Source organism: Microcaecilia unicolor, chromosome 7, assembly GCF_901765095.1.
Source record: "Microcaecilia unicolor chromosome 7, aMicUni1.1, whole genome shotgun sequence".
NCBI classification, from domain to species: Eukaryota; Metazoa; Chordata; class Amphibia; order Gymnophiona; family Siphonopidae; genus Microcaecilia; species Microcaecilia unicolor.
In genome coordinates this window covers 242,513,009-242,540,105 of record NC_044037.1, presented here as the reverse complement: position 1 = coordinate 242,540,105, position 27,097 = coordinate 242,513,009, and the positions used below count along the sequence as shown (strand labels likewise).

Below are 27,097 nucleotides of genomic sequence, written 5' to 3'. Positions count from 1 at the left end.
TTTCCCTATGTAGTTTCTCAATATAGCTGTGGATCTGGCAGTAATCATACCATACCACATTCTCTACTCCCACCATGCCCTCTAAGGTTCCTCTTGATATAATCTTTCCCGTGTCCTGCATAACATCGGCCACTAGTACCACTCCCTCCTGTGCCCACTTGGCAAAGTTCGGGCACGTATTCCCTGGTTCGAATGCTCCATTCCCAACCAGTGGGAGGAGATCCGTACATCGTGGGTTTTTATTAAGTCTCCTCAATATGTACTGCCATATACTTCTCATTGGGTGCAATAAAACGTGATGTTTCCATTCCTTTGGTATCTTTGTACTCTCAACATGCATCATATAATAAGGGTGATATGGTCTAAACAGTGCACTCTCAATATTCCATTCCGTATGCTCTTCTGTTTCCATAATCCAATCTGCTAAGTGTCTAGCTAGACAAGCCCAATTATACTGTTTAATGTCAGGCAACCCCAATCCTCCCTCAGATCTTTTCCCATAGAGATATTCCAATTTAACTTTAGCCTTTTTCCCACTCCAACAGAATCTAGTCAACATTCCTCGAATCTTCTTTATATCTTTAGTCTGTATGACTAGTGGCAATTGTCTTAGTACATACAGCCATTTTGGGAAAAGTATCATTGCAAACAAACCCACTCGCCCGCTTAAAGTTAAGGGCAGTCCCTCCCATATTGCTAATCTATGCCGCGTATATTGCAGTAACTGGTCAATATTCTGTCTATATAAGCTACTCATATCACTTGTCAATGTTATGCCTAAGTATTTAAATTCTTTGTTCGCCCATCTCAATGGGAACCTACCCTCCCATTTCTCCTTTACCCGAGTTGTTGTGGGCAATCCCTCTGACTTTTGAAAATTCAATTTAAATCCCGAAAAGGCCCCATATTCTTCAAAAACCTCCATCAATACCGGCAACGATCTCTCCGGTTTAGCTAGGTGAACCAAAAGGTCATCGGCGAACGCCGATATCTTAAATTCTCTGGTTCCCAGATTTATACCTTCAATCTCAGGGTTACTCATGATGTCTCTAATCAACGGGTCTAGCGTTATAGCAAACAGTAAGGGAGACAGAGGGCATCCCTGTCTGGTACCTCTATTAATTACAAAATTTCGAGAGTACGCTCCGTTAACCAGCACTCTCGCCATAGGATTCTTATATAATATAGATATTGCTTGTGTAAAGTACCCTTCAAATCCGTACGCTCTTAGTGAAGCAAACAAGAACTCCCACTCTACTCGATCAAACGCCTTTTCGGCGTCGAAACTGATCAATAAGGATTCTCCACCCCCTCTGCGCACATTCTCTATTGATGCCAGTATCAGTCTAATATTTTTCCCACTCTGTCTCCCCTGTATAAATCCCACCTGAGGGGTCGCCACTATGCTTGGTAGCACTTTTGCCAATCTTGAGGCCAGAATTTTAGCTAGCAACTTAGCTTCATAACTAATCAGTGAGATTGGTCTATATGAGTCTGGTATGGTCGGATCTCTCTCAGGTTTTGGGAACACCACAATATCCGCTAATCGCAGAGATCGTGGAAGTTCACCTAATTCGACTGATCTATTAAAGAACTTTGTTAACGGGCCTCCTATGTCCTGCATTAGAATTTTATAGAATTCAGCCCTATAGCCATCTGGTCCCGCCGCTTTATGCAAGGCACTGGCTTTAATTTCTTTGAGGACCTCCTCCGTCTCAATCGGTTTATTTAGCTCCCTCTGCTGTTGTTCTGAGATCTTCGTCTTATTAATATTTTCTAAATATATATCAGGGTCTAGATCATCGTCATCATTTTTGGCATATAGCCTGGCGTAATAATCTTTAAATACATCTCTTATCTCTGTGTCATTATGCACTAGGTTCCCCCTCTGTGTCTTGATCCCCAACACTCTCCTCTGCCCCTTCATCTTCCTCACCAGCCCTGCCATGAGTTTCCCGGGTTTATTCCCAAATCTATGCAATTGATATTTATAATATTCAACAGATTTTCTGGCTCGCTGATGTATCAGTTCATTTAAATTTACCTGAGTAGCTAATAGTTGCTCTCGGATATGATTTGCTACCCCTTGTCCGTATGCCCTCCTCAATTGCACCAACTGCTCCCCCAATCTAATGATCTCTCGATCTCTTTGTTTTTTCTTTCTGACACTGTATGCTATGATCTCACCTCTTAACACAGCTTTCCCAGCCTCCCAGAACAATATTGATGTATCCCTATGTGACTCATTATTTAGTTCATATTCTTCCCACTTTCTCCTAATAAATTGCCTAAAATCCTGATCATAATACAGATCTAAGGGGAATATCCATCTGAACTCTCTGCTTTGCGAATTCAGATCTTTAAACTCAATCGATATTGCCGCATGATCCGAAATTATCGTGGGATCTATTGTTGCCTCTAAGATGTCTGCAAAGCTGTCTTCATCTATCAGTATGTAGTCTATTCGCGATTGCGTGTGGTGAGCTCTAGAATAGTGCGTAAAATCTTTAGTAGTAGGGTTAAGAACCCGCCACACATCAACCACTCCCACAGCCCCACATATCAAATTGATACCTTTATCTATCCCTCCCATCGCACCTGCTATATGATGTGATTTATCTATGGTGGGATCAGCTACTACATTGAAATCACCCCCAATTATCTTCTTCGACACATTAAATTGCTGTATCTTGCCTATAAGAGAATGGAAGAATTTCTTACTATACACATTAGGGGCATATATGTTGCTAATGAGGTAGGTAGTGTTATTCACCTTGACCTGTGCCAGAATATATCTCCCTTCGGCATCCATACATGTCTGCCCCACCTCGACCTGGAGTGATTTATGGAACAATATCACTACCCCAGCCTTCTTTCCCACCGCTGGGGTCTCCAGTACTGTTCCCACCCACCAGGTTTTAAGCTTAAGGTGCTCCTGAGACGTCATGAGTGTCCTTTATTATTGTACTTTGCATTTTGAGGATGCTTTTCATTATGTTGTGCCTAGTATTGTGGACATCCGTGGAATGTTAAGAAACCCAGAATAAGCAACAATATTATTTGCATATATGTCAACTACTACTGCTATGGCCATGAGCAAATTCCAATAGCTTTTACAGCCTGCTAGAAATGCTCATGATTTTCTGAACATTCAGAAATATATGTGAACTTGTACATGGACAGTTGAGATGTCAAGATTACAATTAAGTTAGAGTATAAATGGAAAGGACTGGGCACAATGATAATTTCTTTTTTTATTTGAACATCTATATCTGAAACCTAGGAACAGCTAAGTACCATTCAGTTTTCGTTTCATCTTAAAAACAACCCCAATGGCTCAATAGGTGAGAAACTAAAGAAGGAACATGGGGTTACTTGAAATATTTCTTTTAACTTTGTAACTTAAAATTAACCTTTTACAAGAATAATTACTTAGTCATAGTAAATTCCAAGAATGCAATGTTTTGGTGTTATCAAACAAGCAACAATTCAGTACCACCACATGACACTACCACCAAAACAAAAAAGATCTATTAGGTGTCAAAATGATTTCAAAATTAAAAATGGGAGATGGCAAGTCACCGTGGAGAAAGCCCTTCAAATCATCTTTCAATTGGTACTGTCAAGTTTACTTACTGGTCTATTATCACTCCACTGCCAAGATCCTTGGGAAGCCGGGTTTCTCTTATTCAGTCCAATCCAGATCCATCGGTGACCGCTGAAAATAAAAAAATGAATGAATACAAATGTAAAACTGCTGTCTCACCTTGCACACCTCATCTTCATACCAAACTTGTTGCATGAATTGCAGCTTTAACACTTGGTGAAATGCATTTGCTTTTGTTGTGTGATCATCTGAATAACTCAGGGGCCCATTTACTAAGCCATGTAAGCGTCTACGCGCGCCCAACACATGCCAAAATAGAGTTACAAACGGCTACCGCGTGGCTCTTGCGGTAATTTCATTTTTGGCGGATGCACGCCAAGTGCCATTTGACGCACGTAGGTCATTACTGCCCAGTTACCTTGTGAGACTTTACCTCTAGGTCAATGGCTGGTGGTAAGGTCTCAGACCCAAAATGGACGCATGGCAATTTTAATTTTGCCGCACGTCCGTTTTTTTTTTTTTTTTTAAAAGGCATTTTTTACAAGTGTGCTGAAAAATGACTCTGTGCACGCCTAGAACATGTGTCTACACTATCGCAGGCCATTTTGTCAGCGCGCCTTTGTAAAAGGGCCCCTCAGAGATATAGAGCAAAGGCTGTTGTGAACAAAATGTGAAACATGCAGATGCTACCTGATCTGAGACCGTAACAGAACATGGAGTTCTTGCATTTCAGTAGACCTAGTAATGCTGGGAAGATGGGCTCCGAATGCCTCGCAGAATCTTTCAGCCTGTTCCCATGTTCTCTTTTTCAGCAATCTTTCATAATGGAAAACCTTTTTTTTTTTTGTTCAGGTAAAAAGAAAAAGAGAATCTGTTTATACTTTAACACAAAAAGATTTCTGGAGATACATACAGAAATCTGCCACAGGATACTATCACGGGTGCATAAAGCATAGACAGGTGATCTGAATACATCAGAGCTACTGAAAAGCACCTGCAGATGATGTGTGTGTTTGCAAATTTATTCTATATTACTAGTACTACATTAGGGCATCTATTTTACTAATTGCCCAATTCTTTGAAATAGTTACATATCTGGAGATAACAAGAATGCACCTCTTTTAATGTTGCTTGGCTCTCTCCCTGCAGAAATTTGCTTCTGTACTTTTTGAAGCTCCTAAAATTCATGTTAAAAGGCCCTATGAATTCTGTTCTTCTGTAGCAACATGCTTGTATTGCTGATTCAATGTATACATATTGTTCTCATGAATATCTGAGCACAGCACCCGAACTCTCATCCACTCTCTCATTACCTCTCGCCTTGACTACTGCAACCTACTCCTCACTGGTCTCCCACTTAGCCACCTATCCCCCCTTCAGTCTGTTCAGAACTCTGCTGCACGTCTTATCTTCCGCCTGAACCGATACACTCATACCACCCCCCTCCTCAAGTCACTTCATTGGCTTCCGATCAGGTACCGCATTTAATTCAAGCTTCTGCTACTAACCTACAAATGTACTCGATCTGCAGCCCCTCCTTACCTCTCAACCCTCATCTCCCCTTACGTTCCTACCCATAATCTCCGCTCTCAAGACAAATCCCTCCTTTCAGTACCCTTCTCCACCACCGCTAACTCCAGGCTCCGCCCTTTCTGCCTCGCCTCACCCCACGCTTGGAACAAACTCCCCGAGCCCATACGCCAGGCCCCCTCCCTGCCCATCTTCAAATCTCTGCTTAAAACCCACCTCTTCAACGTCGCCTTCGGCAACTAACCTCTACACCTCTACCCAGGAAATCTAGTCTGCTCAACTTGACATTTCGTTCTTTAGATTGTAAGCTCCTTTGAGCAGGGACCGTCCTCCTTTATTTTGTACAGCGCTGCGTAACCCTAGTAGCGCTCTAGAAATGTTAAGTAGTAGTAATAGTAATATTCACTATAAATATTCTGAAAATGCAACAAGCTGTGGAGTCCCTGGAAGAATTTTCAGAAGGTCTGGAGCTAGACCTCAAGAAAATAGTTGTTTAAAATTATGCCATTATTTTAGTGACCGCAAATAGTTGAAAAGAAGTGACAGAAATGATCATCATTACCTTGTAGCAGTAAAGGCCATCTGATCCGGAAGACCATCCTTCTTGACAGTCGTGTTTAGATTTGGGAGGTGGTGTTTCTTTTTGGACAGATCCAATACTTATTTTGTGGACAGTAAATGCTTTAAAATTTCTACAATTTTTAACCTCCCATTTTCCAAGAAATTTTCCACTTGCCAATGCAACACAGCCCCCAGGAAATGCTAGAATTTTGAACCAAAAAATAAAACAAATATTTTTGGTTTTAGAAAGGCAACATGATTTTGGTTAACTATTCCATAATAAAAATTAATTCTTTTGTTCCCTAAGTTTTCTTTTGACCATTTTCATCATTTTTTCAGTTATACTGGATTTCCTGTATGTACATACCCCAATTATTAAATCAGATTTGATCATGTAATGATCACTGTTGTCAAGTGGCCCCAGCACCGTAACCTCTTGCACCAGATCATGTAGTCCACTAAGCCGAAATCTAACCAGCTGCTCCATAAAACAGTCCTTGATTCATCTAGGAACTTTACTTCCCTAGAATGCCCTGGATGTTACATCTATCTAGTCAATATTGGGCTAAAACTGTGTAGATTTTGGTTCAGTTTATGGCTATTTGCTGATGCATTGAATGTGTTTGTGGAAGATTACAACTGTATGTTATGCACTCAAATACTGGGGGAATATTTTTGTAAAATGACTTTTTTCTCCATATTATGAGTTGTAGTTTTAAGAGTAGAGATTTTTTTTGCCATATATTTTTTGATTTTGGAAACTACGCTTGAATAACCTATAGATGAACACAGGGTCTATTTTACTAAGGCGTGCTAGCATTTTTAGTCCACGCTAATATTTAGGGAGCATAAACGTTAGGGATGTCCATAGGAATATATGGATATCTCTAATGTTTAGCACACCCTAAATATTAGCACACGCTAAAAACGCTAGCGTGTCCTAGTAAAAGAGGCCCTTATTGTTCTGTTGGAGGTGTTTAGCTCCTAAGTCCTCATTTTTGAAAACTTTTATACAGTACATACATATACATAAGTATTGCCATACTGTGACAGACCAAAGAACCATCAAGCCCAGCATCCTGTTTCCAACAGTGCCCAATCCAGGTCACAAATACCTGGCAAGATCCCAAAAAAGTACAAAACATTTTATGTTTATGCTGCTTATCCCAGAAATAAGCAGTGGATTTTCCCCAAGTCCATTTTAATAATGGTCTATGGACTTTTCCTTTAGGAAGCTGTCCAAACCTTTTTTAAACCCCGCTAAGCTAACTGCCTTTACCACATTCTCTGGCAATGAATTCCAGACTTTAATTACACATTGAGTGAAGAAAAGTTTCTACGATTTGTTTTAAATGTACTACTTTGCAGCTTCATTGCATGCCTCCTAGTCCTAGTATTTTTAGAAAGAGTAAACAGACGCTTCATGTCTACCTGTTCCATTCCTCATTATTTTATAGACCTCTATCATATCTCCCCTCAGCCGTCTTTTCTCCAAGCTGAAGAGCCCTAGCCCTTTAGCCTTTCCTCATAGGGAAGTTGTCCCGTCCCCTTTATCATTTTCGTTGCCCTTCTCTGTACCTTTTCTAATTCAACTATATCTTTTTGAGATGTGGTGACCAGAATTGAACACAATATTCGAGGTGCGGTCGCACCATGGAGCGATACAAAGGCATTATAACCTCCTCATTTTTGTTTTCCATTCTTTTCCTGATAATACCTAGCATTCTATTTGCTTTCTTAGCTGCCACAGCACACTGAGCAGAAAGTTTCAATGTATCATCAATGACGACACCTAGATCCCTTTCTTGGTCGGTGACTCCTAACGTGGAACCTTGCATTACATAGCTATAATTCAGGTTCCTCTTTCCCACATGCATCACTTTGCACTTGCTCACATTAAACATCATCTGCCACTTAGACGCCCAGTCTCCCAGTCTTGTAAGGTCCTCTTGTAATTTTTCACAATCCTCTTGCGTTTTAACAACTTTGAATAACTTTGTGTTGTCAGCAAATTTAATTACCTCACTAGTTACTCCCATCTGTAGGTCATTTATAAATATGTTAAAAAGCAGTGGTCCCAACACAGACCCCTGGGGAACCCCACTAACTGCCCTTCTCCATTGAGAATACTGACCATTTAACCCTACTCTCTGTTTTCTATCTTTTAACCAGTTTTTAATCCACAATAGGACACTACTTCCTATCCCTTCAGTCTTTAATTTCCTGACTACTTGAAATTTTGTAAATTGCTGAAAAATTGTTAAAAACATTCTTATTTAATAAATTCCTTTCCACTGTTGGTGATTGTTATTCTTTTAAATTAAAAGATCTTACTGCTTGGATATTTTTTTTTATCTATTACTGTTTTGTATTTTCATAATAGCTCTCTTATTGTAATTTGCTTGAAAAGTTTGATGTAAGCCACATTGAACCCAAACTTGTTTGGGATAATGTGGGATACAAATGTCAAACATACTACAATGGGGTATATGTATGAGGGTAGATTAAGAGAATGGATTGTTACCCAGTACTGAAGGCATTACACCACAGGAGGGACTTGGTTGCCTGGGAGTAAGATAACTGAAATCACCCATTAATAATTGTGTTACCTAATTGATTAGTTTCCTTAATTTCTGCTAACTTTTCAACATCTATCTGTTCATTCTGGCCAGTTGGATGATAGTATACTGTTATCACTACCCTTTTCCCTTTACACATGGAATTTCTATGTATTTTTGTGTCCTGCCTATTTATTTCAAGGCCCTCTTTAAAACACAGTGTTATTTCTCCACAAATTTGATCCACTCTATCACTGCAATATAATTTGTACTCTGTTATGCAACCTTGGAAGTGGAGGAGGTGAGAGTACCAAGGGACAGGAGGAACCGAAGCTGAAAATCCCCAAGGTTGCTGAATCAGTGACCACTAGGAGGCAAAAAGTAATGGTGGATGATGATTCACTTCTGAGGGCTATGTGCCCAAATTCATTCAACGTGTAATTAAACTCTGGAATTTGTTGCCAGAGAATGTGGTAAAGGACGTTAGCTTAGCAGGGTTTAAAAAGGGTCTGGACAGCTTCCTAAAGAAAAAGTCCATAGACCATTATTAAATTAACTTGGGGAAAATCCACTGCTTATTTCTGGGATAAACAGCATAAGATGTACTGAAATTTTTTGGGATCTTGCCAAGTATTTGTGACCTGGATTGGCCACTGTTGGAAACAGAATGCTGGGCTTGATGGACCTTTGGTCTGTCCCAGTGTGGCAATACTTATGTACTTATATTACAGAGAGTTTGCCAAGAGAGTCATCAAGCCTAAAGATTATTATCCGATGCTGTTCATCTGTGTTGGCACAAATGATACTGCTAGGTATCCTTCTGAACGTATCAAAAATGACTAGATGGCTCTGGGAGAGAAGGTGACACAGACAGGTATGTAGGTGGTGTTCTCACCAATCCTCCCTGCCAATGGTAAAGGCCAAGGCAGAGAAGCTCGCATCCTGGAGATGAACATGTAGCTGTGCAGAAGGTGTCAGAAAGAGCATTTCAACTTCTTGGACCATGGGATGATTTTCCAGGGGCTGCTGAGCAGAGATGATATCAGTCTATCAAAAAGGGGAAGAAGTGTCTTCAGCAGCAGACTGGTTAGCCTACTGAAGAGGGCTTTAAACTAGAATCTTTGGGGCTAGGTGATCAAAACCCTCAGGTAAGTATAAGCCCTCGGATAAGTGAAGCATTAAATACCTCTACACAAATGGGAAAAAGGGACAACATCTGGAAAGCAGTTTATACTAATGCCCGTATTACGGGAAACAAGATTCAGGATCTAGAGGCTAATTTGGATTTAGTAGTGGTCACAGAGAACCATGACTGGGATACAGTTATACCAGGCTACAATCTGTTCAGGAAAGACAAGAGTAGGAAGAATGTGAGGAAGAGGGAGATTATATAAAAAAGATATTCAAACCTTATAATTGTAGGACCTACAGGGTAAAGGAACAGGTACTATTGATCAATCTGGAAAAAGGGAGTGGAAAATGTATTTACGCTGCTGTGATATACAGACCTCCTTCACAGACAGAAGAAATGGACAAAGATTGAATTGAATACATTCAAAATATAACTGAAAGGGGAAGTTCTACATACAGGTGATTTTAATGTGCCAGATGTTGATTGGGGTATCCCCATTGTAGGGTCCTCTAGAAGTAGGGAGATACTGGATTCTCTACAAGGCATACCGTTCCAACAGTTGGTAATGGATCCCATGTGGGATGGGGCCAACTGGACTAAGAGCTTATGAATGAAGAGTGTGTTTCTGATATTATAGTAAGTGACCCTCTGGCATTAGTGATCACTGGATGGACTGGTTTAATATTAAGACAGCTGTGGAGAGGGTTCATTCAAAAGTGAATTCTAGACTTCAAAAAAAAAAAAAAAACTGTTCAGATGGGGGATTACCTCAATGAGTTGTTAGTTGGAAGGGAACATCTGGAAGAAGTAGGAAAGCAGTGGGCAAAACTTCTGCAAAACTGCTGCTTGTATTTCACAAAAACTCTAAAAAATCAGGTTCAGTGTGGGTCACAATATTAAACAAAAATACAATACAAAGAGCATATACATCACAAAACAGAAAACAATTATCATCAAAAAGCCATGTTTCCAGACACTTCCTAAAAACACTGTGAGGGGCATAATTGAAAGAGATGCTCAAGTTTTGCTGAGGGCGTCCTCACAAAACGTCCCGGTGAAGGGGCGGGGAAACCCGTATTATCGAAACAAGATAGATGTCCATCTTTCGTTTCGATAATACGTTTGGGGATGCCGAAACCCTGAAATTTAAGTCGTCCTTAGAAATGGTCGTCCCTGATTTTTGGTGATAATGGAAACCAAGGATGCCCATCTCAGAAATGACCAAATGCAAGCCCTTTGGTTGTGGGAGGAGCTAGCATTCGTAGAGCACTGGTCCCCCTGACATGCTAGGATACCAACCGGGCACTCTAGGGGGCACTGCAGTGGACTTCACAAATTGCTCCCAGGTACATAGCTTCCTTACCTTGTGTGCTAAGCCCCCCAAAACCCACTCCCCACAACTGTACACCATTACCATAGCCCTTATGGGTGAAGGGGGCACCTATATGTGGGTACAGTAGGTTTCTGGTGGGTTTTGAAGGGCTCACATTTACCACCACAAGTGTAACAGGTAGGGGGGATAGGCCAGGGTCCGCCTGCCTAAAGTGCACTGCAATACCCACTAAAACTGCTCCAGGTGCCTGCATACTGCTGTCATGGAGCTGGGTATGATTTTTGAGGCTGGCAAAAAATATTTTAAAAAAATTTTGAGGGTGGGAGGGGGTTAGTGACCACTGGGGGAGTAAGGGGAGGTCATCCCCGATTCCCTCCGGTGGTCATTGGTCAGTTCGGGAACCTTTTTGTGCCTTGCTTGTAAAAAAAAACAGGACCAGGTAAAGACGTCCAAATGCTCGTCAGGGACGTCCTTTTTTTTTCCATTATGGGTCAAGGACGTCCATGTGTTAGGAACGCCCAAAGCCCCCCTTTGCTACACCTCCAACACGCCCCTGTGAACTTTGGTCGTCCCCACAGTCGGGGACGCCCAAAATCAGCTTTCGATTATACCGATTTGGGTGACCCTGTGAGAAGGAGGCCCATCTTCCGATTTGAGTCGAAAGATGGGCGTCCTTCCATTTCGAAAATGAGTCTGTATGTGACCTGGGTCTCACCCGTGCACTAGCTCCGGCCCCTGGCCACAAAGCAGTTATCAATTCAGTTTCACATTCAGGGCCACTCTTGTCACACTCATTCACTCTCGAGCTTGACTGCAGGTGAACTGGAATGGGTCTATGGTCAGATTCTCTCATCAGTTCTGGGCTCCACTTAGCTATTTAGTCCAGGAAACACACGGCACTCCAAAGGTTTAATAACGAAACAACTTTTATTTGCAAACCGCTGCAACAAGCAGACTTTAACTTCAACCTTTGTCCCCCTGTCATTCTCTAATCTGAATTCAAGAAAGATTGGGACAAGTACATAGGATCTCTAGGGGAGAGGAATGGTTGGTAGAAGCATGGATAAGCAGACTGAATAGGCCTTCATTTTTTTTTATTGTATCTATGTTGCTTTCTACCTGATCTCAAAGATGCCTATCCTCTCTACCTTTTCATTTATATTCTAACTCTCTCATTTTATTTTTTAGGCTTCTAGCATTTTTATACAGACACTTCAAACAGTTTTTTTGTTCCTATTAACTTGCTCAACAGTTGGCAGTGATAATTTGCAATCTTTCAAGTAAGTCTGCTCTTTATTTATAAGCACCTGGTCTACTATGGCTTTTATTTCAATCTCACTATCTAGGTGCCCTAATGTCCCTGCTGGCATCCTTCAAAGATACCTTGTTCCAAACCATGCGCTTTTGAGCAACTGTTAGTCTTCCACCAGGTTCTAGTTTAAAAGCTGCTCTATCCTCCTTTTTAAATGTTGATGCAAGCAGCCTGGTTCCACCCTGATTAAGGTGGAACCTATATTTCCAGAATATGCTACCCTTTCTTCAGAATGTTACCCAGTCCCTAACAAATTTAAATCACTCTTCCCTGCACCATTATCTCATTCATGCATTGAGACTCCAGATCTCTGCCTTGGATGCTGCGCGTGAAACGGGCAGCATTTCTGAGAGCCCTACTCTGGTGGTTCTGGATTTCAACTTTCTACCTAAAAGCCTAAATTTGGCTTTCAGAACCTTCTTCCCACATTTTCTTATGTCATTGAAACCCACATGTACCAAGATAGCCAACAAATCCCAGCACCATCTAAAATCTTGTCATCTTCCACCAGGTAGGCAAGTGATCAGGCAATGCTCACGTCTACCAGCAATCTAAAAGTCTAATGATCAAACCAACTATATAACAGCTTCCTAACCTTTCCCTCAATGGTACATGACTTTGGAGATTCATCCTTAGTGTGTGGATATTACATCACTTAGAAGGCAGGTCCTGGTTACAAGATCACTTCCTGCCACATCAAGGTGCTATCTACTTTCAGGAGACTTTTCTCCTCCATGGCAGCACAAAGACTACTAGACTGAAAAAAGGACCTTTACCTCAGTTCTCCAAGTCTGCTACTCTAGCCTTCTGGGATTGGACTATTTCCCTGAGTGCTACGAGCTGTTAGCATCGAATGCACACTGTTACACTCCTACCTTGCTACTCCTGGCGGTGGCCATCTTGAGAGGTTCATCTGAGGGGCAGACATCTTGGGAGGTTCATCTGTATCTGTTCCTGAGAGGCAACCATCTTGAGAAGTTCATCTGTATCTGTTCCTGAGAGGCAGCCATCTTGAGAAGCTTATCCTTATGGGGTGTGCCCAATGAGAGTCCTCACCTGGCAGCTGTGGCAGGGATCCTCTGATGAGAGGCCTACTTAAGAGTAGAACACTGTCAGCATTTTGCTTCGGCTTCAACTTCGGTGGAGTTTGTGGTGTTTCCTGGTTTCCTGTGTCTGGTGAATTTGACCATTGCCTGAATCCTGCCCATCTCTTTGCTGCCTGCCTTGACCATTGCCTGAATCCTGACCATCTCTTTGTCTGCTGCCTGCCTGGACCTCTGCCTGACTTCCGACCGTGCTCTTGGCGTGTCTCTTCTCTCGGCTGGAGTCTCGAAATCCTGTCGACCCTGGGGTCTGGGGGGCTCAACCCCCGGAGGAAGGGGTCGCTCCAGGCGAAGTCTCAGAATTGTTCGGCCGCCTTCCGGAGCTCAGGTCTTTGTTTGTCTCATCTGTGCTTCGTTGGGCACAGGAGCTCACAAGCGCAACACACACATACAACCTCTCACCATCCGGGTCATCATACATGTGACACTCAATGAAAATGATTGGATAGTCCCCATCTCTTGAAACATTATCCTAGATACCCTAGGGCAGGGGTAGGCAACTCCGGTCCTCGAGAGCAGCAGGCAGGTCAGGTTTTCAGCATATCCACAGTGAATATGCAGGAGATAGATTTGCAAGCACTGCCTCCATGGTATGCAAATCTATCTCCTGCATATTCATTGTGGATATCCTGAAAACCTGACCTGCCTGCGGCTCTCGAGGACCGGAGATGCCTACCCCTGCCCTAGGGGGTATCCATCTCCAAATATAAGAAATATTTTTTTTTCCTTTGTAGTTGGGTTGATAGTGAATCCGGGAACTTACTGGAAGTTTTTGGCAAAGGTACAGGAACTTTTGCAGCACCATCATTTTATTTACCATTCTCCCTAACCATACAAAAAGAATCCTCCTTAATGACTTGTTTCTTAATCTATACCAGAACCAACCAATATTGATCCCTTCTGATTTGACTAGTTTATCATATTATCATTATTGAACATTACATTTTTTCCTACTCTCACTTGTATGTTATGTATTATCATTTTATTTACCCTACCTACCTGTTACTCTTGTATATTAACTGTAACAATATGCTGAACCTCTTACTCTATTAATGGTGATGCCATTGCTATATAATGTAAGCCACATTGAGCCTGCAAAAAGGTGGGAAAATGTGGGATGCAAATGCAGCAAATAAATAAATAAATGTGTGGCATATTTTGTTCCAGCAATCTAAATCATTAGATATCAACTGTAGTAGCTTACTGTATTTTTAACTTAAAAACGTTTTGATGGTTTTGGACATATTTTGACCCCTAGATATTGAATATATTCCCTTGCCCACTCAACAAGTAATTGTTCCTTATCACTTGAATGGGGGCTGAATTCAGTGTCACATTCAAGAGTTCTGGCTTACATGCATTGATTTTGAACCCCAATAACCCACTATATTTTTCTAGTTCTTCCATATATATGGTAAAGAGTGCCTGGGATCAACTGCAGTCAACAGAATGCCATTTACGAATAAGGAAATCTCAAATTCTTCCCTACCCATTCTGATGCCTTTTATATTAGAACCTGCATGGATCCTAGCTGCCAAGGGCTCAACCTCCAATGAAAACAATAATGGGCACCCTTGTCTAGTACCCCCCTGAAAGTCATAAAGCATTGGAATCCCCACCATTAACCCTAATTCTAACCCTGGGCGATGAGCCCAGGGCTGAAATCAAGTGCCAGGAATTCGGACCAAATCCCTGCTTAGTTAAAATATTTCTCAGAAAGGAGGGAGGGCCATCAGAACACAGGCTCTCCAGCTTGTGCCCCAGGAAAGGGTGCTAACCATACCATTTGGGGACTGCAGGTCCATTGCTGAATATATAGAACATGATATTCGTAGCAGTGGAAGGAGTGTGGTCGCTAATACGTTTCCGATAAGAGGTTATTACTTCATTGGTTGTTTCTCCTTTATCCTTACGGTGAAGTTGGGGGGGGGGGGGGGAGTTTGGAGATTTATTAACAATGTAAAACTTGATGACGGATAATGCTGTATCGTTTATTTGTGTCAGCTGTTCAGAACTTGAAATGTCTCACAAGCCTTGTATATCCTGATTGTCATCAATAAAAATGTTGAACCATAAAATATTTCTCAGAAGCCCCACTTCACTTTAAATATCAAATACTTTTTCTGCATCTATAGACAGGAGTACCAGTAGGACTCCACTGAGTCTTAGCAAGCCATATTAGATGCAAAGTGCATCTAACATCATATCCTCTCATTCTTCCAGTGGTAAATCCCAATTGGTCCGCCCCTACTAAATCTGCAATATAAGTATTAAGTCTAATGGCTAACATTTGCTAGTAATTTAACATCCAGGTTTTATAGAGATATGCACCTGTAGGATCCACAAGTAGAAGGCTCCTTCCCAGGTTTGGAATATCATTATTCCCACCTCCAGCCTATGATGGCCTCAGATTCCCAATACTCAGAATACTCATGCTTTCAACATTCATCGTTGCCACGAAATGCCTAGCCATTCACCTGGGGCTACCCCGCAGTGACTTGAGGGTCTATCCCCAGCACAGCTCAGGTCTGACTGCCCTCTGCCACTTGAGCTCTACACTAGCACCCTCCTCCCACCGACTGGATCCCAACTGCCTCTGGGAGAGTCTCCCGCTCTCAAGGTGTTCCCCAGTGATTTCTAGGTTACTGGGGCCACACTCCCAGTAGTTCCCACAGTTCTTAGAAAGCATTCGCAGACCCAACACACAAACCACCAGGATTCTTAGTCAGTCCAGACAAGCAGAAGCAATAAACTAAAAATGTTTATTGTAGTGAAAAATTAGAACAATGAACAGAAAAGGTGTCGTCAGCAAAACAATAACAGGTAACTGAAATATGGATCAATTATAAAACTAAACATCTGTTTAATATCTAAATAGTACCTGGGGAGATCAGGACATATAGCTGCTCACAGGTTAGGGAAGGGAAAGAGAAATGGGACTTGATATACCACCTTTCTGTGGTATTTTGCAACTACATTCAAAGCGGTTTACATATATACAGGTACTTATTTTGTACCTGGGGCAATGGAGGGTTAAGTGACTTGCCCACAGTCACAAGGAGCTGCAGTGGGAATTGAACCCAGTTCCCCAGGATCAAAGTCTGCTGCACTAACCACTAGGCTACTCCTCCACTATCAAATATAAAAATGTTCACATGGCCTCAGCAAAAAGATCTCTCTCTTTTCTACCTGGCTAAGACTGGAAAAACCCCCCAGTACATCCTAGATGAATCGAGCTCCTGTGCCAATCACAGCCCAGAACAGCAAGTTTTCAAAAGTACACTGCATCTACTTCCTATCTGTGCTACACTAAAGAAAAAAGTCATTTCTCTGTAACAACTTTAAACATAAACATGCACCACTTGCTGGCCAAACTAGAGAAATATGCTTTAAGATATAATTAATACAGGGGTCCTTTTACTAAGGTGCGATGAAAAATGGCCTGCGGTAGTGTAGATGTGTGTTTTGGGCGTGCGCAGAATTATTTTTTAGTGCTCCTATAAAAAATGCCTTTTTTGTTTGCCAAAAATGGACGTGCAACAAAATGAAAATTGCTACGCATCCATTTTGGGTCTGAGACCTTATCGTAAACCACTGACTAGCAGCAAGGTCTCACGCAGTAAACGGGCGGGTAATGGTCTACACGCGTCAAATTCCACTTGATGCAAGTAGCTGCTGCGCATCAGAAAATAAACATTTTTCAGACGCGCGTAGTGGATGGGCACCAAAATTGAAATTACTGCAAGGACCACACGGTAACTGGGCAGTAACTCCAATCTGGCACGCACTGGGCATGCATAAGCAACTACACAGCTTAGTAAAAGGGCCCCACAGTTTACAGGTTAAAACCCACTGTTTTGTCACAGTCGTGTTGTATATTGCCATGATAAGCATATTTTTGCAAGTTTTTCTTTTTATTTGCCATTGCACGGCATGATATACATATGGTCCACTGTCTAAGGGATTAAGATAGTGCTTTGGGGAAGCCAAAAAAGTGAGCAATGTTTACAGATTAAGCTGAAGCAGCAGAGAACTGAAGACTTAAGCAGCCATTCAGACCAATGACCATTTCCTCCACCAGCACCGTTCTTATTGTTTAAATAATTACTAGTCACACAAACTACCTATCATGTTCAGAAAGAACAGATATAGCATCATAATAAATGATAGAAAAACCAGTTGGTCTATCCATTCTGCCCATTTGAAATTTCTCCTGTTTTAGATAGCTGAACATGTAACTGCCCTCCATCTGTCTCAGGCATGTCCCAATTCTATACTGCTCCCTCTGCTGGTAGGCTATTCATCCGTCAATTTCTTTTCACCTCTTACAATATTAATATTCAATGCAAAACCAGGTTCTCTTCCATTTTCTAGCATCCATAAGCATCAAATCTCCCCATACTCACTGTTATTTGCATTTAGCATTAAACATACAAGCCCTAATACCTCAAGATCACAAAGCAATGATGCCTAAGAAAGACATCAGCCAAATTTAAAAGAATTAGCAGTCAGGAAGAAATTCATGACGCTCAAGTTCCATGGGTCTCTTCATCTCATGGTAAGATTCTGCAGCAGGAATTTTAAAAACTCTATGGCAAAACTTCAGATTCTATGGCATATTTGCATAAATTAATATTTTAAATATATCCCTTTAAAACAATTCCTTACCTTATGTCCTTCTGAATCATTCATCTTTTTATTTCTACCACTTTTATTAATTTTGCTTTATGGTCTCATCTATACCCTTCAGTTTGTCTCCCTCTTAAAGATCTCTTAACTGTCACACTTTACTTTTCATCCTCACCTCCAATTTTTCACTCTCCCCATTTCCTCCATCTCTGCCCCTTGTTAATCTTCCCCTCCTAGCACAGTGTCAAATCCCTTGCTCCCTCTGATTGTTGCCTGCCATGGTCTTCCTCCCCCATCTCCTTTATCACTGCTGTCTCCAGAAACAAAGCCCCTCTTGTTGCAATTCTTCAGCCCCTGACCCTTATAGTGCTGACAGAACTGATTATGGTCACAACAGTCTGGCAGACTAATAGAGGAGAGAAATGAGGTAGTCCAGTTATGATGTGTGGATGATGATGAGGGGAAGGGAGAGCAAGGAGCAAAGACAGACTGGGTGGTCAATAAGGGAAGGGAGGAGACAGTGGACTCCCAAGGAGTTGGCAAGTGTTCCAAGCAGCACATAAAGCTGCAAGGCTGAAAGCAGAATGGCCACTCAGCCCCATCAGAAGCAGGAGGTGGTACAAACAGGGATGCTACATTCCCATAAATCCATCAGGAATGGGAAATTCTATAACAGAAGAGATTGTGCAATAGGTGTCATAACACTGCATGAAAAAGGCCCCAGTATTGGCCAGTAAAGTATTATCCTCCACTCTGCATTTAAAATTTAAATATATCTAAACAATAGGTGATTTTTACCTGGTTCGAGATAATTCCAGTTCATGTAAGTGACATTTTCCTGTGTTCCTCCAGTATTCACCCAAGTGTACTCTCCTGTAGAACTTACATCTCGTAAGCCTATCCAGTAATACTTTCCCTCTGCATTACCGGCTTTCCTGATCAATCCATTTATAAATTCTTGCTCAAATCTGAAATGAACAATTTATTTTAGATAAGTAATGAGTAACTATCTGAAATCTGTTTAATATCAATGACGAGTATGTCATCATGGGTTGTATTTGTATTTTTAGAGGCTTTTTCATAACATGTTTTCCACATAGATTATTGTTCAGTTATTAACTTGCCTATGATCAGTGGCATGCTTGTGGGTTGTGAACGGTGTGGTGAGGCGATGATTTATGTGGAGGGGCATAATCGAACGGAAACGCCTATCTCCATGGGCGTTTATCTCAGAGAACGGGTCCGTGAAGGGGCGGGCCGAACCGTATTTTCGAAAAAATGGACATTTTTGAGCTGGGCGTTTGTTTGTTTTTTTTAGCGATAATGGAAACTAAAAACGCCCAGCTCAAAAACGCCCTAATCCGAGCCATATGGTCGTGGGAGGGGCCAGGATTCGTTGTACACTGGCCCCCCTGATATACCAGGACACCAACTGGGCACCCTAGGTCAGTGCTGTGGACATCAGAAAAAGCTCCCACATGCATAGCTCCCTTTCCACGGGTGCTGAGCTCCCAACCCCCCTCCCCCAAAACCCACTACCCACAAATGTACAACACTACCATAGCTCTTAGGGGTGAAGGGGGCACCTACATGTGGGTATAGTGGGTTTTGGAGGCCTCCCATTTACCAGCACAAGTGTTACAGGTGGGGGGGGGGGGGGATGGGCCTGGGGCCACCTGGCTGAAGTGCACTGCGGTACCCACTAAAAGTGCTCCAGGGACCTGCATACACGCAGGCCTCTAGGACTGGTTGCTGCTATATAAGATTTGCACACCAGTTGACACCTGAAGACTAATCTCTCTGAAAACGTCCTTTATTGGACTAACCGCCTTTACTCACAGTTAACTGCAGATCAGAGGTTGTGCCCCAGTGGCAACGAGTCTCCCTGGTACTGAGATGAGCAGTAGGTCAGAGCTGGCAGAATGCTGTTCAATGCCCTCTTTCAGCCACATTCAAGGGAAGAACTAAGTTGTCTAACGTGGCTAACACAGGAAAGGGAACTAAAACTAGCTTACAAAAATGGCCACTACCGCATGGACTACAACAGGAAACACAACAGGGCACACTCTGACCCAGTAGGCAGGGGGAAAAGCACCATGGGAGAAGAGCCTACCAGCTACCAACATCGTGAGACTGTAACACAAGCTAATGAAATCACAGAGCCCAATACCCTACACCCACCATAATGCAATGCTGATGTGACCCTGTAGTGCACCCGAGAGCCACATCTGACCCAGGGAAAGGCTGTGACAGGATCGAACACATTCTGCTGTCATGGAGGTGGGTACGACATGTGAGACTGGCATACAGGCTGGAAAAAAAGTTTTTAAAGTGGGTTTTTTTTGGTGGGAGGGGGTTAGTGACCACTGGGGGAGTCCGGGGAGGTCATCCCAGATTCCCTCCAGTGGTCATCTGGGCAGTTGGAGCAATTATTTGGGACTTGTTCGTGAAAAAAAAAGGGTCCAAAAAAAGTGACCCAAAATCGCGGTAAAAACGCCTTTTTTTTCCGATTATCAGCTAAAGACGCCCATCTCTCCTCGGCTGATAACCACGCCCCAGTTCCGCCTCCACCACACCTCCGACACGCCCCCGTCAACTTTATTCGTTTCCGCGACGGAGTGCAGTAGGAAACGCCCAAAATCAGCTTTCAATTATACCGATTTGGGCGCCTTTCTAGACAAACGTCTATCTCCCGATTTAGGTCGCACTATAGGCGTTTCTCTCTTTCGAAAATAAGCTGGATAGTGATGTGGGGATGTTGGCATAAAGATGCAACACAGTTTCTTACGTGCCAAGAGGGTTTATTTCTGGAAATACAGGGTCTGTAGTAATACACTTGTCTGAAAACCTTTACAGAGCTGAATACTTAATCCTTGAAATGTAAGACCATATGTGTATACAGGCCTGTGGGATTCAGAAAGCTATTTGGTCAAAGGTTTGTCCCTGAGATTTGCTGATTGGTACTGCATAAAGTATTACAGGGAGTTTTTTTCTGGTCAGTTGGAATTTGAGATTGAATCTAACCACATTAATGAAATTCTGGGAAGGAAAACACATTGGTTTCTCTTGTACAAGTACCAGTGAAAATTGCTGCATCGATGGTAATCAGGATATTTACCAAGTCCAATCTGGTACCTTTATGCAGTACTTTTTTGGAATGAGATTTCATAGTAACATGTGACAACTGACCATCAAACCTTGAGTTTGTATGCAGCCATCATTGTTGCTGTTAAATTATGTACCTGAATTTCCCCACAAAGTATGCAGCCATCATTTTCATGTTTTATTGAATCGGTACTAATTTTTGATCTTCTGTAAGACTGCTTTATTGAGATCAAATGTGTCATCAATTTTGTGCAAAGAAAACTGACTTGTCTAAGCTATGCTGTCATTTAGGGAAAGTAAGTAGATACAATTCAAACATTTTTCAAAACAGTATTGCAGCATTTTGATATTTCCCAATCATCTTTATCAAGTTTTAGGAGCCATTCATCAAATACTTGTTATTCTGGATTTTTGTTCTCATATTGTGTGTTAATGTATGCATTTGGAAATGAGATCATTGCTTGTTTTTTTGAATGCAGTTACTATCTTTGTTCTGAATGCTCTTGGAATTACTGGGAATAATCAGAAATTGCAAATTGCATTCTAGTAATAAGACTACTTCCAAATATTAAACTATTCTTCATTAAAATTTTAGTAGCCAATTTGACAGCTAAAAAGTACTGGTGCATCATCCTCATATGATGTTTTGGCTTTGCAAATGCGATGTGCTTCTTTATGGAAAAACCTGAATTATAACACATACAGCCAAGATATCACAATAAAGGGAAAAGGAATGGAGCTGCAGTGGGAATCAAACCCAGAATTGAAGTCCACTGCACTAACCACTAGGCTACTCCTCTACTCTAGAAACAAACAGCCACATTGAGTAAACCAGAAAAACTTTTTCTCCAATACTGAACATCCTTCAAACAATCCCAAATGAAGCCCTCCCCACTTCTACATTATTGTACCAAGTGTGAATTTAAAAGTACACTATGCATACACATTGTCAAAGAATTCAAGAACAGATTCCAAATGCTCAAAACTTTACATATTGCCCTCTCCCCAGCATGAGCTACAGACAATTTCTCCATGCACAGAAAATCCTACATTAAGGAGAATGCATTTCTTGGCAATCAAACAAGCCTTGCAAAGAAAAAGTTAATGATTCATTGTTTGCATTCAAGGTCAAACATTATCCAATAGACATACCTCCACTGTCTGAGGCACCGTTTTCTCCATCATATTTTCTAGATGTATCCAAAGAGAAGAACATATTTTAGTTTTCTCCTTCAGGTAACTTCCATTTGTAAAAGCTAGATACCGCTGAAACCATTCCATAAACGTCACAGCCGCGTGTGTGTGAAACACTGTGGAGGCACGGTCAGGGAATGCACATAGCAGCCATGCTTACCGACTGACTGCTATGTGCATGTCCTGGCACCTTCCCTACTGAGCTGCATGGTAGAAGTCCATGCAGCTCATTTGTATGCTTTTTTTAAATAGAATTTTTACCAAGGTGGAGATAGCGAGCGGTTCTTTCCGGGGACTTTTCTGCATCGATTCCTCAGTCACACAAATCCCCACCGCCAAATCTTTGGGTCCATGAGTATGCCACAATAACTATTTCTTGATGCTCTTCTTCAACAATTTTCGGGCTTTTTAGTCTGAACTTCCTCTTCCACACTGGCTTGGTGCAATCTAGATCCTTCTGCATTACTCTGTCATATTGTTGTTCCAGAATATCTCTAGATTTCCCCACTTCCACCAATATTACCTCAATAACTCCCAAGGATACCTCCTCCACCTTTTGGATAGCCATCTTCAGAGGTGGCCCTACCATTAGGCCAACTGAGGTGGGGGCACTCTCCATGGAGCAGCATCTCCCCCCTCCTTCCTCAATCCTCTTCACTGCGTTTACCTTCTTTTTTTCTTTTCCAACAGGCGGCAGCAATTCCCAAAGGCTGCCCTGTCGCCGGCACAGGCCTCTTTCCTCCCTACTGTGGCCCGCCTCTTGACATAACTTCCTGTTTCATCAGGAGGCGGAATGCAGTAGAGCAAAGAGGCAAGTGCTGGAGGCAGGGCAGCCTATGGAACTCGCTGCTGCTGTCGCCTTTTGGAAAAGAAAAAAAGAAGGTAAATGAAGGGAAGAAGCTTGAGGGAAAGAGGGAGATGCTAGACTGTTGCTGGGCAGGGGCGGGGCGGCATCTTATCCCTGCCTCTGGTGGCAGATTGCCTTGGGCTGCCTCTGGCCATCTTATAAGACCTGGCCAAGTATGCCGCTCCTTGCACAGTAAAGCTAATTCCAAATGGATGCAACCACTGGTATCTCAGTCTCTTCTCCTGCAACCTGTCAGTTATTGGTTTTATCCATCTCCTCCGTTGCACCACAAAGAGAATTGCAGAGAGATTTTGTGGCCTTCCAAATTATATGGTTCTATACCTTTGCCAATATCTCCTCTTTAGTTTAGAAATCATGAACACACATTGTTTTGTCCCTGGGCAGGTTTGACTGGCTAGGACCTGTTTTCATTACCCAATAGGGCAATCCAGTTTTATTCTCAAAGTCTTAGTTTCTGCAGTCCCGCCAGCAAGCACTACAGTACAAATTGCCTTAGCCAATTTGCTGAACGCAAAACACAGGAAATGGAATCCAAAGGCACAAAAGCAAACAGCCAAAGAAGCGCAAGGAGCCTTCAAGATATGGGGCGTCTCAACTGTACTTTATTAATCAGACTCAAAAGGTCCGTGTTTCAGCTAGAAACACCTGCACCAGGGGTCTAAATAGTGGTATCTGTATCCAAAGAAAACAATCATCCAGTGGGGGTAAACACCTTTTGTCTTGAAAAAGACAAATCTACTGGAAACTTAGGCGGAAGATGCCAAAACAAAAGACGTGGGAGTGATTGTCAGCTGGTATATGGCATTTCTCATGTGTAAAGGGGAAAAGGATAATGATAGGCGTGTACTACCATCCACCTGGTCAGGATAAACAGACAGATGTAGAAATAGTTTCAGAAATTAGGGAGGCTAACAAACTGGGGAATACAATAACAACGAGCGATTTCAATTACCCCGATATTGACTGAGTAAATGTAACATCAGGGCATACCAAGGACTGTTTTATGGAGCAGCTGGTACAGGAGCCAACAAGAGAAGGAAAAATTCTAGACCTAGTCTTTAGTGGAGCAATCGGTCAGATGCAGGAGGTAATGGTGCTGGGGCCGCTTGATAACAATGATCAAAATATGATCAGATTTGATATCAGCTTTGCAGTAAGTAAACACACGAAAGCCAATATGTTAGCATTTAACTTTTAAAAAGGAGACTATAATAAATTGAGAAGAATGGTCAAAAAAAAAAATTTAGAGGAGCAGCTGCAAAGGTCAAAACTTTATATCAGGCGTGGATGCTGTTCACAAATACCATCCTGGAAGCCCAGGCCAGTTATATTCCATGTATTAAAAAAGAAGGAAGGAAGGCCAAACGACAGCCGGCATGGTTAAAAAGCAAGGTAAAGGAGGCTAATAGAGCTAAAAGAAAATCCTTCAGAAAATAGGAGGATGCGACTAAAAATAATAAGAAATGGTACAAGGAATGATGTCAAATGCAAAGCACTGATAAAGGAAGGCAAAGAGAGACTCTGATAAAAAGACTGCGTTGGAGGCAAAAACACATGTTATGCCTCATCAGATATTGAGGAGGTTAAGTATTTCTCTGTTTTGGGGTGCTCTGAAGAAATGGCCATTGCTACTCTTCAGATGCTCCCAGCAGCATGCTCCAATGAGTTTCGATGTGTTTCTTCCCCATGCATGAAAAAAAAGGGTGGAATATGCCAACCATGATACATAAAATGCGTAGACAATCTTGTCCCAACATGTGCTGTTCTGGTGCCAATACAGCACTGCCCTCCACTCTAGTTCATTGTTTAGAAGACTTCATGGAGCGGTCCTAAGGGACTTTTCATTCCGCACTTGCTTTTGTGCTGCATCTAGACACCTGAGGAAGCCATTTGCAACCGAAACACGGCCCATGTTGGGTCAAGATTGTCTATGCATTTTATGTATCTTGGAGAATAATGTTTTTTACTTTTTGAAACTTTTGGACTTCTGGATTTGTCCTTGGTTGTCCTTTTGGAACTACATAGTTGGTGTCTTCCACCCTCTTTTCCACCGTTTTATTGTTGTGGAAGTTTTTTCCCCCGTTTTGCTCTTCCTACAGCATGATATCAAATGCTGGTGCCAAACAAACTCAAACAGATTCTATATCAGTCAATGTTCTATCCAACGGAGTCCTATCGACTAAGTCAAAAGAGAATGATGCCTCCTCAGTATTAAATGTACTCCCAGAATCTGGCAGGTTAGGTGCTCCCAATGCTCATCAATAGAGGAGTGGCCTAATGGTTAGTGCAGTGGTCTTTGATCATGGCAAACTGGGTTTGATTCCCATTGCACCTCCTTGTGACCTTGGGCAAGTCACTTAACCCTCCATTGCCTCAGGTACAAAAACTTAGATTGTGAGCCACCTAGGGACAGAAAGTACCTGCATATAATGTGTAAAGCGCTGCATACATCCAGTAGCGCTAAAGAAATGATTAGTAGTAGCAGTAGTAAATATGCAAAGAAATAATTCCTACCTTCACAGGTAATTTGAACACAACAGTCATGGCATGTACTAAAAACATTATGAGAACAATGTAGTCCCTAGAAAGGTGAAGGCCTACAGTGTTCATAGTTTTTACAATTTATTACAATTTGATATACTGCATAGCCTTCGTGGATCAGTACTGCATCTGATAGGGTGTGTAGACAGGCATGTACACACAATGGTATCTGCATAAAGGCATAGGTACTGACATTTCAAAATAACTGGGGGTGCCACACAATGAAGGAGCTTGCTCAGTATTGGGAGTGACTCATATTCGTGTAGTTTTGGAGATTTATTAGACTGTGTATTCGAGGCTAGTATATGTATATTTTTCAAAATGAAATACTCCAATATTCTGCAAAGATTTCAATACCTGTTCATCACAGTCAGATTACACTGAGGTCCAAATGAAGCCTCATTCAGGTCTACCTTGTAGCAGAAGTTTCCATGTCTCTTCCAGGTCTACAGAAACGCAAGAAAAACAGGAACAGAAAACAAATGATATGTTACTGCTTAGGATCATCACCGCAAGGAGAAGGGCGTCAATAGCTTCTCATGCTATGCACAATAACACGGCTGACCCCTCTACCAAACTGTGTTGAGCATCCCACCCCATTCCGCTGCCTATGCTGTAAAAAGACCGGTGTGTGTCATGGCAGAACAAAACTCGCATTATCCTGCAGGTTATCTTGGTTTTTCAAAAATCTATCTTGGCATCAGCAGTCTTTTGTTGGCTGGCCCATAAGCAGAACATTAAAAACATGTTACTCATTTCAGCTCATATTAACTGAGGAGTAGGAACAGGTGTGCTAACATCAAAGACGGACTGGCATCACTGAATGTAATGACAATTTTTATGAGTGACCCACAAAAAAATGCTCCTTGAAACCTGAGATATTGTCCATGGATAACATTTACAATTTTAGCAGCAACCTTTACCTCTTTCTGGGGACATCCGTCATCGGACTGTGTTTCATTTTGAAACACTCCTTTTTTCTTGCATATGTACTTCAATTTCTCATCACAAGGCTTTATCTTCCATCGGCCAGACTGTTACAAAAGAAGGAAAATTAGGAAAGCGCCAAAAGAAAATCCAAACATTTATTGTAATACTGTACCTCCTTTTTCTCTTTGTTTCAGAATATACTGCTAGTGAAATACTTGTATAATATAAGGCAGGATGCTTTCTATATCATTTATTTAAAAGCATTCATATACTATCAATCCACTAATTAATTCTTGGCATTCTACAAAAACAGACACATATTACATATACTAAGCAAGATAATACAATAATATACCAAAGTAATACCAAAGTAGAAGAAATATTCTCTCCTTACTACAACATAATGCCAAAAGCACCAGAAAAAAAACTTAAACCAGGAGGAGGGGACTTGATTGACTCCGATTTGTATAACTTATTCTTAAGGTACACTGAGAGCAACTTTAATACTGCCCATGAGACTTGCAGTCTGGGCTGCAAGCTCAGTTCTAGAAGGAAAACTGTATATTTTAGGATCAAGTATGGTTTATAACCAGAGGCAGATAGGTTCATCTGGCACAGATTGGTTTCTTTGACTTAGGGCAGGCATTGGACATGATCAACTTGGATTTCAGCAGGACCTCTGATATTGTTCCTT

General features: G+C 41.8%; 1 protein-coding gene across 1 annotated transcript in view; it reads right to left on the bottom strand.

The window, feature by feature from the left end:
- LOC115475118 (lymphocyte antigen 75-like) overlaps positions 1 to 27,097 on the bottom strand; it is a 151,842-nt gene that overhangs the window by 62,622 nt on the left and 62,123 nt on the right. Inside the window, exons 9-14 of the mRNA XM_030210859.1 lie at positions 26,397 to 26,507; positions 25,831 to 25,919; positions 18,564 to 18,733; positions 5,700 to 5,899; positions 4,298 to 4,440; positions 3,637 to 3,718 (exon numbers count right to left, since the gene is read on the bottom strand). Of these exons, the coding sequence (XP_030066719.1) occupies positions 3,637 to 3,718; positions 4,298 to 4,440; positions 5,700 to 5,899; positions 18,564 to 18,733; positions 25,831 to 25,919; positions 26,397 to 26,507 (795 nt within the window). The remainder of the gene's footprint in view (positions 1 to 3,636; positions 3,719 to 4,297; positions 4,441 to 5,699; positions 5,900 to 18,563; positions 18,734 to 25,830; positions 25,920 to 26,396; positions 26,508 to 27,097) is intronic.